The sequence below is a fragment of the Triplophysa rosa genome, unplaced genomic scaffold (genome assembly GCF_024868665.1).
Source record: "Triplophysa rosa unplaced genomic scaffold, Trosa_1v2 scaffold221_ERROPOS574315+, whole genome shotgun sequence".
NCBI lineage: Eukaryota > Metazoa > Chordata > Actinopteri > Cypriniformes > Nemacheilidae > Triplophysa > Triplophysa rosa.
Genome location: NW_026634237.1, coordinates 32,166 through 46,671, shown reverse-complemented (window position 1 = coordinate 46,671; position 14,506 = coordinate 32,166). Strand labels below are relative to the sequence as shown.

Here is a 14,506-nt window from a genome sequence, read left to right as displayed (position 1 = left end):
AAGAAACACAAGAGCGCTCCAAAACCAGGCGTTTCTTTATTTGTTTTCAGTTTCTACATTCATTTCATCATTCGTGAAACTGTGACGTCGTACAACAGATGAACTCAACGATTCTACAGGCGCCCTCTGTGTGTCTGGAGACAAACTGCATGCTACATAAGATCAGGACTCAATCCATCAAGCAAGAGCCGGCTGAAATACATCCCTTCACAAACTCTTTTATTTGTGTCTGCATACATGATTAAATCTGACAGGGGAGTGAGCACAGAATTGATCAAGTGTGTGTTTTGAAGGGTTTCTAATGAAGTGTGTGTGTGTCAGTTGGGTCCCTCTTCATCGCTGTGTTCAGCGCGCTCATCTTTGCTCTCCCTCAGCGAGCTCTCGTCGATGTTCTCCAGAGATTCGGCGTGCTGTATGGAGAGCTCACCCACCGGGATGTTGGACAGAGGGTTCTGCTCCGGGTATAACCACGGCTTGAACGCCGGGTTGTGCTTCTGTTTCCACTCGGGGTACCGAAGACACGCTTTACTGATGCGCTTCATCGCCTGACAGACAGATACAGACATTTGAAACTCTCTTTAAGATATGCTGGTGTTAAACAAACATATATGTGATGACCTACACACACATAACAATAGAAGTGAACTTGTGTGCACTTTACTCACTTTGGGTGCCAGGAACTGGGAAGACTTGTTAACAACCCACTTAGGTAGAGAACCTAGGGAGAGAGAGAGAGATAATGTGTCTGACACAGATAATACAAGTACAAGTATATTAACACAGATAATACAAATATAATGTGTATATATTCCAGGTAGGTGAATGAACTGCTCTTGTCTTCTTTAAAGTCCGTGTAAAGAGAATTCTGAGAATTGTTTCTAAACACGTTAGAAATGTTAGAAATGTTTTGCTGAAACACATTACAAAGACTCTGAAGTATAGCACTGAATTGGGGAGTTAAACCGTTAAATCGTTTTGTGTTTATTCTGCGTTTTGGATTTTGTGGGCGGGACTAAAATGCAATGGAGCGTCCGAGCATGCATGGCCTCTCCCCAACACTAGAGTGCCTTGGCATGAGCGGTCTGCTCAATCACCAGCTCAAGGTTGCCAACTCTCACACGCTTTCAGGCTCTCTCACACCAAATAACAAGCGCAGTGTAACGCAGACGCGAATGGACGAAGGGGAATAACGTGAACTGAAGGAGGGGGTCCACTGCGCGTCATCGAGTGGACTCATCAGTGATTCTCTATTGGTGAATATCGCACGTGTTTGAATTCAAATAGTCCCGTAAAACTCTTCACATATACTGGGGACTCGAGTGGGCGTGGCCAGAGATACTCTTTTTATAGAGATGGGAGGGTCAGTAAGTAATAATTCCAATTTGAGAACCCGTAACGGCTAGCAAAACCCATTGACATCCATTCAAAAAACTAGCATCCGGTCTCTTTTCCTGCGTTCCACTGAAGCCAGGGTGTTAGCATTAGCCGTTACGCTGTTTTACCTAATGGTTGCAGGCTTTTTTTAAATGGGCCCCCAGTGTTTGAGAGCAGGAAGTACTGCCAATTTTTTCAAGATTTTCATGATTTGGTTAATAACACATTTTTTAATGGAGGGAAGAGATCATGCGGGCATTAGAAAGACTGTAGAAAGTGCTGTCTTATTTCTTACATAAAAGAAAAGGGACTGTGTATTTCAAGTATAAAAAGGATGAAGTCAGACAGGAGCTAGGACCCGCCGAGGACGGAGCAATGCAGGAAGGGGCGTGTTCCTTTTGCGCTGTAGTGTGTTTTGTTGTCGATTTCAAATAACAACAACTCAATTCAGAAATCACTTACTGCACCTTTAAGAGTGTGTATGAATGTGTGTGTTTGTATGTAATGTAATTGTGTGTGTTACCTCTGGGATCAACCTGTGCCAGGTAAGTTAGGGTGCAGCTGATGGGTCCGGTGCGCTGGATCAGGTATCCGGTCTGAATAGAGACAGCCCGCACCAGATCTTTCTTTGGAGGATATTTCTGAGAACACGGAATGAAAAGGATTATTCACACGACACATGATCTACATTACACTAATAGTGTTAAGAATGAATGTGTGTGTGTGTCCTTGTGTTTTCATCACTGCTACACACACACGTGCACACATGCACAGTGGAATCTGTGTTAAAACCAGTCAAATTTATTACCGCAGCTCTGTTCTACATCTCTAATTGTCCCAATTACACCCTGGCCTGGTTTTACTGTGTACTGTGTGTGTGTGTTTGTGCGTGTTTGATCGATTGTGTGTCAGTGTGTAAGAGAGACAGAATAAAGAGGAGGCAGTATTGCTCTCTCTCTCTAGATCAATTCAGTAAAGACTTGCAGCAGATTAGTGTTCTCATGTGACTCTAAACACACACCTACAGATTCCAGAACGCACGTACACACACTGAGGCTTTTAACCTCTCTCTCCCTCTCTCTCTCTCTCTCTCTCTCTCTCCCTCTCTCTCTCTCTCTCTCTCTCTCCCTCTCTCTCTCTCTCTCTCTCTCTCTCTCTCTAAGTGCATCTGTAAAGAATAACGGCTAAACACTGCTGACACACAGCCATTCTAAAATCATTAGCAAAGATCAGAAAATTTCAAACTCATTCAACACTCGCTTCTGTGGTTCTTCAGCAGTTCTTTACGATGACTGAGACGCTCTATAGCAACGGTTCTCAAACTGGGGTCCCCAGACCCCCGGGGGTCCGCGAGCCATAGCTTGGGGGTCCGCGAAATAATTTGCAGTACACATGGGAACCACTGCACCAATAAAACAAAAATACTGATCCAATTACTCCCGCTTACGTTAGCTTTGGGCCAATCAAAACTCTCAGGACTCAGGACGCACTTAGCACAGCTCCTGCTGATGTTTAGCTAGCTAGTGGCGATGGATGCCTATTTAAGACCGTCCACTTCATCAAGTGATGCTAAGCCCAAATCAGCTAAACTGAGAAGACATGTCGACAATTATCTCGAGCTTGGTTTTATTCAGAACAGCGACGGAAGACCAAATGTGTTGTGTGTCTTCAGGTGCTAGCTAATGAAGCCATGAAGCCGGCCAAGCTAAAGCGGCATCTAATGACGAAGCACCCGGGGCTTAAATTTTCTTCCGCCCAAAGAGTGAGGAATACATGCTTCAGAAAACACGACTGGTGAACCTGGCCACAACTTCAGAAAAAGCACAGAGGGCAAATTTGAAAATATGTCATCCTTATAAGGCTTGAATGGCCCTACCGTGTAAATATTTATTCCTTTCCTCGAGAATGTGTTGATTTTTCAATTGTTGGTTTTATATAATTCCTCAAAGCGCTTTAGCCATGAAACTTAAAAAATTAACTGTGTTCATTAGGACTTTGCCGGTCTTGTTACGGTTCATTTTCTGAAAGCTTTAAGATCTGTTACTTGAAAATTAGAAATGCTGTGAGGTCAAAATGTAATCTGAATAAAAATGACCCTGTGTTTAAAAGTATAGAAATGGTATTAACATTTATTTATTCAAATTCAATTTAAGTTAATTTCTATGAAACTCACCTTAAGTATTTAGGTTGAAAAGTTTAAAATATAAATAATTCCTACAGCATCTAGGAGTACAAATGTCACTAAACATATGTTTAATCGGCATGAGGATTATAAGGGGGTCCTTGGAAAATTTTCTCCCCTGTAAGGGGTCCTTGGCCCCAAAAAGTTTGAGAACCCCTGCTCTATAGAACCGCTGAAGAACCATACAGGGGCTTAACAGGTTCTTTATACGGCAGCGGTGCTATATAGCTCCTCGGTCACCCCAAAGAACCACTGAAGCACCCAGATATGGTTCTACATAGCACTTACAGTGGTTCCCCTATGATTAAGTGCTATATATACAACACAACACTATAGAACACTACTGATAAAACACAGTCCTGCTGGATCACTCACAACGTGTTTGACAGAGTAATTCATGATGATGTAATCGTTCCCCATCGGCAACCAGGAGCGTAGTGTGATGACATCACGATTCTTCAGTGGTTTAGGACACTTCCCTTTAAAAAACATAAAGGGTTACACATACACGGACATAAACACAACGTGATTGGAGTCTTTTGGCATTATGGGATGTCAGGGGTCTTACAGGAGTAATATCCCACATCTGCATTAACCGTCAGTTTGCCGATGTCAAAAGTCTCGATGACATTAGCGTCCCATTTCCGGCGATACTCGATGTCGTGAAGCACGTCATACATGGTTTCGGCAGGAATATCTTTACACTGCATCCGACACTGAGGAGACACAGCACAAGAACTACATCACCCACAACGTATCAGACTCATGTCCATTACGACAAATGCTGCGTTCAAGACACCTCGGATTTGGGATGTTTCCAACCACAAAACCGGAAGTAACGTCTGGATTTAGTAACATTCAAAGTATTTAGTAAGATTAAAATATTAATGTTACTAATGATTTGGCAAAATTTAAAGTATTTATTAACATTAAAAGAGCGCTGTTGCCGAAGTTACTTCACCTCGGATTCACGCAAATCCGAGGTGTCTTGAACACAGCAGAAGAGAATCACATGAAAATAACCAAGAAAGAAAAGACTGAAGAAATCAAATGTTGCATGGAATGACAATGTCAAACCCCTAAAACATGTGATTACACACACACACACACACACACACACACACACACACACACACACACACACACACACACACACACATTTGTGATATATACACTAAAATACACAACTCCTCACTCACTACACACACACACACATTCAGCCTATTCATTTCTTATGTCATGAGATCAGACATCAGACATTCTCCAATCAAAGCATCATCAGATTACTGATCACCGTAATGAATGTTTGTCATGTGTTGTGCAGTCAGATCACGTGACTGCGCAGCCGCATGCTCGTGTCACAGCTCTCAGTGTGGGTCAGTAAAGAGATGTGTGATCATGATCCCATTATCATCTCTTTACGTGATCAATGTGAAGTGTGTCTGGACACTCTCCAAGTATCAACATCTTCTTAACTCCTTCGCTACTGATATATTTGCAGCCAAAACCATGTACTTTCAAAACAAAATCCAAACTGCAAACTTCCACTTTTCTCAACCTTCTCCTCTCTTCTCTGTCCCCCTCCACCTCCCGCCAATACCTCGCTGACTGCTGATGACTTCGCCAGCTTCTTCACTGACAAAGTGGAGACCATCAGCAGGCAATTCTCTGCTCAACGCATCCCTGATCTCGCTCTTACCCCTTGCTCTCCTCAACACGGAGACATTCGTCGAAAACCTACGGCAGGCAAGGGCTAAATCCTTGTCATCTGTCCTTATTCTGCTTGATCTCTCTGCTGCATTTGACACTGTCAACCACCAGAACCTGCTGTCCACTCGCTCCAAACTGGGCATCTCTGGAACGGCACTTAACTGGTTTGACTCTCATCTCACAGGCAGATCCTTTAAGGTATCCTGCAGAGTAGGGCTGTGACGGTGGCAGTTTTTTACCACCGCGATGGTTGGGAAATATATATTATTTATATACATAATATTTATATTATTATATTTGCGTGTAGCAACCACATGACGAGTGGAAGAGAAATATAGACCTTATTTAAATACTTGAAATTGAAATATGATATCTGAAATAAATGAGGATGAAACATCCGTCTATGTTTAATGCGCAAATCCATCAGTGAAACGGCACGCTACAGCATATAAAACATTTAAATAAACATCAGTAAATAATGAAAACTTAAATGATACAAGAAAGCTAAATACTAAATAAAAAAGCTCTTGTTGCAGTAACTTCAGTCAGTGGCGTATTAACCCTTACAGTCCTTAACAATTCCATTTGAAACAAACTGTTTAAACCTACATTGGCTTTCCTATTCAGATTGCCATAAAAACTTTACTTTTTCCTTCTCGTTGGTGGAAAATTTACATGTTGACATTGTCCAGATTAAAACGTGTACAGCTGCACTAAATGCGCGTTCAGAAGATGTGCACAGGAGTGCAAACGAATAGATGTCTCTCCGCAACCGCGTGCGCGTGTGTTTATATGCGCATGCGTTTGTGTGTGCGTGCGTGTTTATGTGTGCATGCGTGTGCATGTGTTTGTGTGTGCGTCTTTGCGTGCGTGCATGCGTGTGTAAAGGCTGCAGTCACTGTGCTGTTAAACTCTCAACTGACCTCTACTGTAATCATTAACTTTTGTGCTAAAGATCACAAACACCAGTGTTTCTGTGCTCATGTACAGTATCTGTGGTCATGTCATGTGTGCAATTTAATGTTGTATCTCATTTGGCTACAGTGGGAATCGCTCGGACTCTTCAAACTACCGTTTCATACATCACAGATATCTGTAACTGCTGAGCAGAACATCTGACACGTGTGATGATGTTCCTCTGACAACACAAGCCAACATCACAATCCTTCTCCAACACACACACATCAGATCTACGTCAGACAGAGAGTCACACAGTCTGAATCAACATCAAGGCGAGTGAATGAATGATGACAGAAGTTTAACTGTTGTGTCATGTGACTTTTATTCTGAAACATCATTGATCATTACTGTCGTCAAATACAAGAGCAGAATGTGACAGTTTCAGTCTGTTTTGAGGCGAAATGACCCTATAACACACTCCAGCATTCCACAAGAGAGATTGTGTGTGTGTGGACAAGGCCATGAAGAACAAACACACGCTGAACACAGAAGATAATTGCACCAGTATGACTCATACCTCTCTCTCTCTCACACGGTATTTTCATGTTTTATGGGGTATATTCATCATGATTTTTATCTTGTGCAAACTGTAGATTGTCTCCTGTAACCACTAAACCAACCCCTCACACAAACCTTTCTTCACATCACATAATCACATCTGTCTGCATTGAAGCTGCTGTCTACCACACAATCATCAAACATAGTCAAACCCTCATCATCACCATCATCATCATCATCACCATCATCATCAACTTTATGGTAACTGTAAAGATCACTGTGTGTGTGTCCGTGAAAGAGAGACATTAAATATTCTCTCTCTCTCTCTGCTCTTTTGTTTGTCAGTGAGAGACTATTTCTCACACTTCAGCACATTGTGGGTTATTGTGCTGCACTGCTGTTGTCCCGCAGGAACTCGTCAGCACACACACACGCACACACACACGCACACACGCACGCGCACGCACGCGCACACACACACACACACACACACACACACGCACACACAGTTGGTTGTTGGCAGTGTGTTGCTCTGTGTTACTATGAGGGCCTGTCTAAAGTGCTCACCACATGTGGTCAACATCTTTGACTTGTCAATCATTCACTGTTGTCATGGTTACACAGGTGACGTCAGACTGTCCTGTTATATAAATCAGACATTCACATCTGATCATTTATTCGTACCAGTGTCACTCACAAACTCTCACTGTGTGATTGTGACACATCTGAAATACTCCAGAAACACACTCACATGCACGCACACACACACACACACACAAGCTCGCTCGCTCGCGCGTGCGCGCACACACACACAAGCGCTCGCGCACACACACACACACCTGTGATCTTACACACACACACACACACACACACACACACACACACACACACACCTGTGATCTGACACACACACACACACACACGTTCTCTCTCTCTCAGACACACAGAGAAGGATCTCTTGTGTAACACCGGTTGACACTACACTTTAACTTCTGAAGTTTTTCTGCCTGTTGCATGAACACCGGCTGGTGTGAGAAGATAAACATACGTGAACGCTTCCCTGACCGTTCAAACACACACGTGTGAATGTTTAAACACAGCTGCTGCTGGATGAACCAGATCTTCAGCACACACACCCCGGATGTGCTCGCTAAACACACGGACATCCCTGACATCACAACACACACCTGCGTCATGACTTATGATGAACCGCTAATACACAATCACCTCACAGGTGTGTGTGTGTGTGTGTGTGTGTGTGTAAGATCACAGGTGTGTGTGTGTGTGTGTGTGTGTGTGTGTGTGTGTGTAAGATCGTGGGTGTGTGTGTGTGTGTGTGTGTGTGTGTGTAAGATCACAGGTGTGTGTGTGTAAAGTCACAGGTGTGTTGTGTGTTGTTTTGTTGGGAACATCACAGGTGTGGTGTGAACGTCCATGTGTGTTGTGTTGTGAGGTTGTGTGTGGTGTTTTGGTGTGGATGTACATCCACAGGTGTGCCGCGTCTGATGCTTGGTGTGTGTGGAAGATCCACAGGTGTGTGTGTGATTGCGTAGTGTATTGTGCTGTAAGCATCCAAGGTGTGCGTGGGGTTGTGTGCTGTGTGAAAGGATCCACAGGTGCTGTGTGTGTGTAGTGTGTGTTGTGTGCGGGTTGTGTTTGTTGTGGAACATCACAGGTGTGTGTGCGTGTTGTTGAGAAGATCATCAGGGTGTGCGTTGTTGTGTGTGATAGCTTTTTTGGGTCAGCTCGAGACATTTTTCTTTTTCTTGTTTTTCCTCTCCCCACCCAAGGTGGTTGTTGCGGTTTGTGTGTGTGGAACATCACAAGTTGGGTGTGTGTCTCGACGTGTGCTGTGTGTGTGTGTGCTGCGCTGCGTTTGGGCTGTGTGTGTGGGAGCTGTAAACATCACAGGTGTTTTGTGTGTGTGTGTGTCTGTGCATTAGTGTGTGTGTGTGTGTGTGTGTGTGTGTGTGTGTGTGTGTGTGTCGTGTGTGTGTGTTGCTGTGCGTGTGTGTGTGTGTGTGTGTGCGTGCGTGGTATGTGTGCGTTTTGTTGTACTGTGTTTTTGTTGTGTCGTGTGTGTGTTCTGTGCGTGTCAAGTGTGTGTCGTGTGTGTGTGTGTCGTGCATGTATGTGTGTGTGCGTGATGTTTATGTGTGTAAAGCATGTGGTTGTATGTTGTGTGTGTGTGATCAGTGTTTGTGTGTGTGTGTATGTATGTGTGTGCGTATGTCGTGAATGTGTGTGTGTGTTGTTGTGTGTGTGTATGTGTGTTGTGTGTGTGTATAGTTATCTATGTGCTGTGTGTGCGTGATGTACGTGTGTGTGTGTATGTATAGTGTGTGTGTGTGTTGTTGTGGTGTGTCGTGCGTGTGTCGTGCTGAATGGCGTGTATGTGTGTGTGTCGTGTGTGTGTGTGTGTGTGTGTGTGTGTGTGTGTGTGTCGTCTTTTGCGGTTGTTGCGGCTGAGGGCGTGGTTGTGTGTGTGCTGTGTGTGTGTGTGTGTTGTGATGTGTGCGTGTCGTGTGTGTGTGTGTGTTGTGATGTTGTGTGTGTGTGTGTGGTGCTGTGTGTGGTTGTTATGTTTGTGTAGCTTGTGTGTGTGTTGTGATGTGGTGGAGGTGTTATGATGTGGTTTTTCATTTGTATGTATGCTGGTGTGGTGTTGTCGATGGTGTGGTGTGTGATGCATCGTGTAAGAATCACAGGGTGGTGGTGTGTGTGGAAAATCACAGGTGCGTGTGATGTGTGTGCGTGGTGTTTGTGCTGTTGATGAGCATCACAGTGTGCTGTGTGTTTTGTGTGTGTGTGGGGATAGATCATCAGGTGTACCAGGTGGGTTGTGTGTGTCGTGTGTGTGTGTGTGTCAGTGTGTGTTTGTGCGGTTAGTGTGTGTGTCTGTGTGTGTGTGTGTGTGTATCAGTTTTCACAGGTGTGTGTTGTGTGGAGATCACAGGTGTGGTGTGGTGTGTGTGACGCTGTTTAGTGTGGTGGTGTGTTGTGTGTGACGATAGATTATGGATGTCTCAGTTGTGTGTGTGTGTGTTAGTGTGTGTTACTCACAAGTTGTGTGTGTGTGTGGGGAGTCAGTGATCTGTGTGTGTGTGTTCGTGTGTGTGTGTGTGACATCCAGTGTGTGTGTGTGGTGCCGATTCGTTGTGTGTGATCCACGTGTGTGTGTGTGTGTGTGTGTGTGTGTGTGTGTGTGTGTAGTGTGTGTGTGTGTGTGTGTGTGTGTGTGTGTAGTGTGTGTGTGTGTGTGTGTGTGTGTGTGTGTGTGTGTGTGTGTGTGTGTGTGTGTGTGTGTGTGTGTGTGTGTGTGTGTGTGTGTGTGTGTGTGTGTGTGTGTGTGTGTGTGTGTAGAGTAGTAGTGATTTTGATGTGTGTGTGTTGAGAGTGTGTGTGTGTGTGTGTCATGTGTGTGTGTGTGTGTGTGTCTGTGTGTTTGTGGGTATTGTGTGTGTGTGTCTGTGTGATTGTGTGTGCGTGTGTGTGTGTGTGTGTGTGTTGTGTGTGTTTTGGTGTGTGTGTGTGTGTGTGTGTGCGTGTGTTTGTGTGTGTGTAACATCACAGGTGTGCGTGTGTTTGTGTGTGTGTGGAAGATCACAGGTGTGTGTGTGTGTGTGTGTGTGTGTGTGCGTGTGTGTGTGTGTGTGTTTGTGGAACATCACAGGTGTGTGTGTGTGTGTGTGTGTGTGTGTGTGTGTGTGTGTGCGTGGGGGGGACATCACAGGTGTGTGTGTTTGTGTGTGTGCGTGTGTGTGTGTGGAACATCACAGATGTAGGTGTGTGGCATCACATCTCACACAGGAGTGCGGAGAACGCTTGTGAGGTTCTTGAGGTTGTTCTTCAGGGTCAGTCAGTCAGTCACTCACCTTTATCTTGTGTAAACTCTTGTCCTCCTCCAGCACTTGGATCCAGACGCTGATGTTGTTTTTGTTGTAGGTGAAACTCCAGCCTTCCTCTGACTGACACTCCTGTTTGAACCTGCTGAAGGCTCGATCATCCGGTATCAGAACCGCTTCCCCGGACATCCTCTCCTCGAACCTGCAGCCGCCGCCCCCGGAGTAAAAACTAATCAAAGCTGTTGATGAAAGAGTTTCGATGATGTTTGTCTGACTTGCAGATGCACACGGTGAAGTTTTATTTCTCCAGCGGCCGGTGATCACAGACGGACGCGCGTCGCGTGCGTGATGATGAAGCGCACGAAACAGAAACGCGCGTGAAATACGCGGGCGGTGTCGGGATGTCGCTTGCCTAAACCGAATCTCCCGTGTCGTGTCCGTGATTCAGATCAGACTGGTCTGATGTTCAAACATATGTTCATCATACGTAGCGTGTTTAACGCAGGCGCGCTCCGGTGCGGAAGCTCGAGTTTAAATATCCAGATATGCGCGTGCGTGAGTGATTATAAATAAATAAACTAAAAATGTATGTTCTAAAAAACGTGAATGTGTTTCGCAGTGAAATGCACAAACAGCTGTTATACACCAGTGTGTGTGTGTGCGTGCGAGCGCGCGCGTTACACTGATGGTGATGATGATGATCAGAGCAGCAAAGACGGGTGCACGCGCGCGAACGCACACTCACATTTGACAGACAGCTGAGCTCCGCCCACCCTGATGCACGCGCACAACACTGACGTCTCATGAAGCTCTATTTTACTATAAACATATTTAATTATTACTCAACATAGAGATGGTACATCTAAAGCGTGTCAATTTTAAAACAATACAATAAAATAAAATACTGGATTTGTGTTTATAAATACTGCGAAATAAATCATTTTGTTTAGATTTGTACAATTCAAGTTTCACGTTTGGGTATGAAGAAAACCTTTTTGTCGTTAAGTGTCTATTCATCTGAACGCTGATGTTTAACTGTCATTTTATTCTGTGCCCCAGAATATAGACATTAAGACAATGTCTTGTGTGTGCTATAGTTTTTGTTTTGTTTTTATCGTCAGAAAATATATTATTTGGCTGAAAACACTGAGGTAAAATGATGTTTATCGACTTCAGACGCCCCCTGGCAGATGATTGAAAAACTGACGGAGATTTATGCTATTATAATAGTAAAAATTTAAGCTGAATCACAAACTTCGCTCAGACGTATATCTCTCATGTCATCGGGAGTAACTGATAAAACAGATAAGTTAACAAACTGAAGGAAATATTGATCATGAATAATTATAAATATTGTTCATGTCAAACACACACGGCCCATGGCCCAAAACTCATGCTACCCGAAGCCATTTTAAACTATGGTACCATCCATTTTAAAACATTTAAAAGTGATCATGTTTGAAAGTTACGCACTGCGGAGAAGGACGCTATGTTGAGAAACGTCATGAAACTACATTACCCATGATTCCAAATGTATGACGCCACGAATGTTTTTCCGTTTACCGGACATACGTTTCTGGGCTCACGCTCTGGTGACATTAGACGCTTTCCTGCAGCCGGTGGTTAATAAAACTCACCGCCGTTTTATTTGACACCAGAACCGTTGCCGTTAATTTTCTGGACCGGGTCAGCTGGGACGCTCGCGCTGTGTGAGAATGTTTCTGTCAGCGGTACCGACGCGCGTGCTGATGCGAAGGTCGCGCAGTCTGTCGCCGTGTCGCGCGCTGCAGACCGGTCGCGGCGAGGCGTCGCGCTTCCGAAACCTCTGCGAGCTCGAACCGAACCGGAGCCCGTTGGCCTGCGGCTCGCGCGCGTCCAGAAAGAGCGTTTTGAGCGAGCGGTCGCACGCGCAGTACCACGAGCTGACCGGCAGGTGGCGCGCGAGTCTTGAGGCACGCAGGAGCAGCTGGGCGACGCTCACCGTCGCGGGGCGCGATGGCGCGTCGGACGCGTCCTCCGCCGCTGGCGTCATTTCGGCGGCAGCCCTCGCTTTCTGTTTAAAGAAAGACAGAGACGGAGGAGGTACAATAATAAACGCACACACTGATAAACTGGTTTTACTCGAGTGAAGTTAAAACTACGATGATGGTTCATTTTTATGAGGGCAGACACAGAGAACTTGTTTCTGATCTGCCCTTATGGAATTTGATTTAACCATGGTTTTACTTTAGTAAAAGTGTAGTAAACATAATTATTGTTGTAAAACTGTTATTATACAAATAATAATTTTTACTTCTTTTAACTATAATAAAGTGTAGTTAGTATGTCATATAGTGTAATGCTGTAACAAAGACATTACAGGAGTAACATGAAGTGTGTGTGTGTGTGTGTGTGTGTGTGTGTGTGTTCATGTTTGTATATCCCGGTGGGGACCTAAACCTGAATACACACCAACACATGGGGACTCGTGTCACTGTGGGGACCAAAATTGTGGTCCTCATGGGCACAAAAGCTTATAAATTGTACAGAACAATATTTTTTACAAATCTAAAAATGCAAAAAGTGTTCTATGATTCTATAAAAACATTACGCCTATGGACTGTCCCCACGGGGATAGTAAACCAGACGTGTGCGTGTGTGTGTGTGTGTGTGTGTGTGTGTGCGTGCTGATGCGAAGGTCGCGCAGTCTGTCGCCGTGTCGCGCGCTGCAGACCGGTCGCGGCGAGGCGTCGCGCTTCCGAAACCTCTGCGAGCTCGAACCGAACCGGAGCCCGTTGGCCTGCGGCTCGCGCGCGTCCAGAAAGAGCGTTTTGAGCGAGCGGTCGCACGCGCAGTACCACGAGCTGACCGGCAGGTGGCGCGCGAGTCTTGAGGCACGCAGGAGCAGCTGGGCGACGCTCACCGTCGCGGGGCGCGATGGCGCGTCGGACGCGTCCTCCGCCGCTGGCGTCATTTCGGCGGCAGCCCTCGCTTTCTGTTTAAAGAAAGACAGAGACGGAGGAGGTACAATAATAAACGCACACACTGATAAACTGGTTTTACTCGAGTGAAGTTAAAACTACGATGATGGTTCATTTTTATGAGGGCAGACACAGAGAACTTGTTTCTGATCTGCCCTTATGGAATTTGATTTAACCATGGTTTTACTTTAGTAAAAGTGTAGTAAACATAATTATTGTTGTAAAACTGTTATTATACAAATAATAATTTTTACTTCTTTTAACTATAATAAAGTGTAGTTAGTATGTCATATAGTGTAATGCTGTAACAAAGACATTACAGGAGTAACATGAAGTGTGTGTGTGTGTGTGTGTGTGTGTGTGTGTGTTCATGTTTGTATATCCCGGTGGGGACCTAAACCTGAATACACACCAACACATGGGGACTCGTGTCACTGTGGGGACCAAAATTGTGGTCCTCATGGGCACAAAAGCTTATAAATTGTACAGAACAATATTTTTTACAAATCTAAAAATGCAAAAAGTGTTCTATGATTCTATAAAAACATTACGCCTATGGACTGTCCCCACGGGGATAGTAAACCAGACGTGTGCGTGTGTGTGTGTGTGTGTGTGGTGGTGTGTGTGTGTGTGGTGTGTGTGTGTGTGTGTGTGTGTGTGTGTGTGTGCGTGTGCGTTTCAGGTCCGCGAGTGTGTGTGTGTGTGTGTGTGTGTGTGTGTGTGTGTGTGTGTGTGTGTGTGTGTGTGTGTGTGTGTGTGTGTGTGTTTTTTCTCTTCAGCTGAAATCTTACTCAGCATCGCTGTTAGATGCGAAAAATGAGGGGTGAAGGGTGAGATGAATTTCTGAGATGAAATCCATAAATGTTTCTCTTTCTGCATAGTGCTTTAGTGTCTGAAATGTACACTGTGTAGACCTATATAGATCATGTGGCACAAACATATCACAATAGCAAAATCATGATATGCACAATTACATG

General features: G+C 44.7%; 2 protein-coding genes across 2 annotated transcripts in view; one reads left to right on the top strand and one right to left on the bottom strand.

The window, feature by feature from the left end:
• On the bottom strand, positions 1-11,282 carry stard10 (StAR-related lipid transfer (START) domain containing 10). Its single transcript, XM_057327373.1, has 6 exons — positions 10,600-11,282; positions 4,125-4,272; positions 3,932-4,035; positions 1,898-2,015; positions 666-718; positions 1-545 (listed from the first exon to the last, which is right to left on the bottom strand). The coding sequence occupies exons 1-6, from the start codon at positions 10,756-10,758 to the stop codon at positions 318-320; spliced, it is 810 nt and encodes a 269-aa protein (XP_057183356.1). The 5' UTR covers positions 10,759-11,282; the 3' UTR covers positions 1-317.
• An 846-nt stretch (positions 11,283-12,128) lies between these two features.
• The window catches only part of LOC130550034 (caseinolytic peptidase B protein homolog), an 18,294-nt gene continuing 15,916 nt past the window's right edge, over positions 12,129-14,506 (top strand). Inside the window, exons 1-2 of the mRNA XM_057327372.1 lie at positions 12,129-12,694; positions 13,229-13,600. Coding sequence (XP_057183355.1) covers positions 12,285-12,694; positions 13,229-13,600 — 782 coding nt within the window. The 5' untranslated portion in view covers positions 12,129-12,284. The remainder of the gene's footprint in view (positions 12,695-13,228; positions 13,601-14,506) is intronic.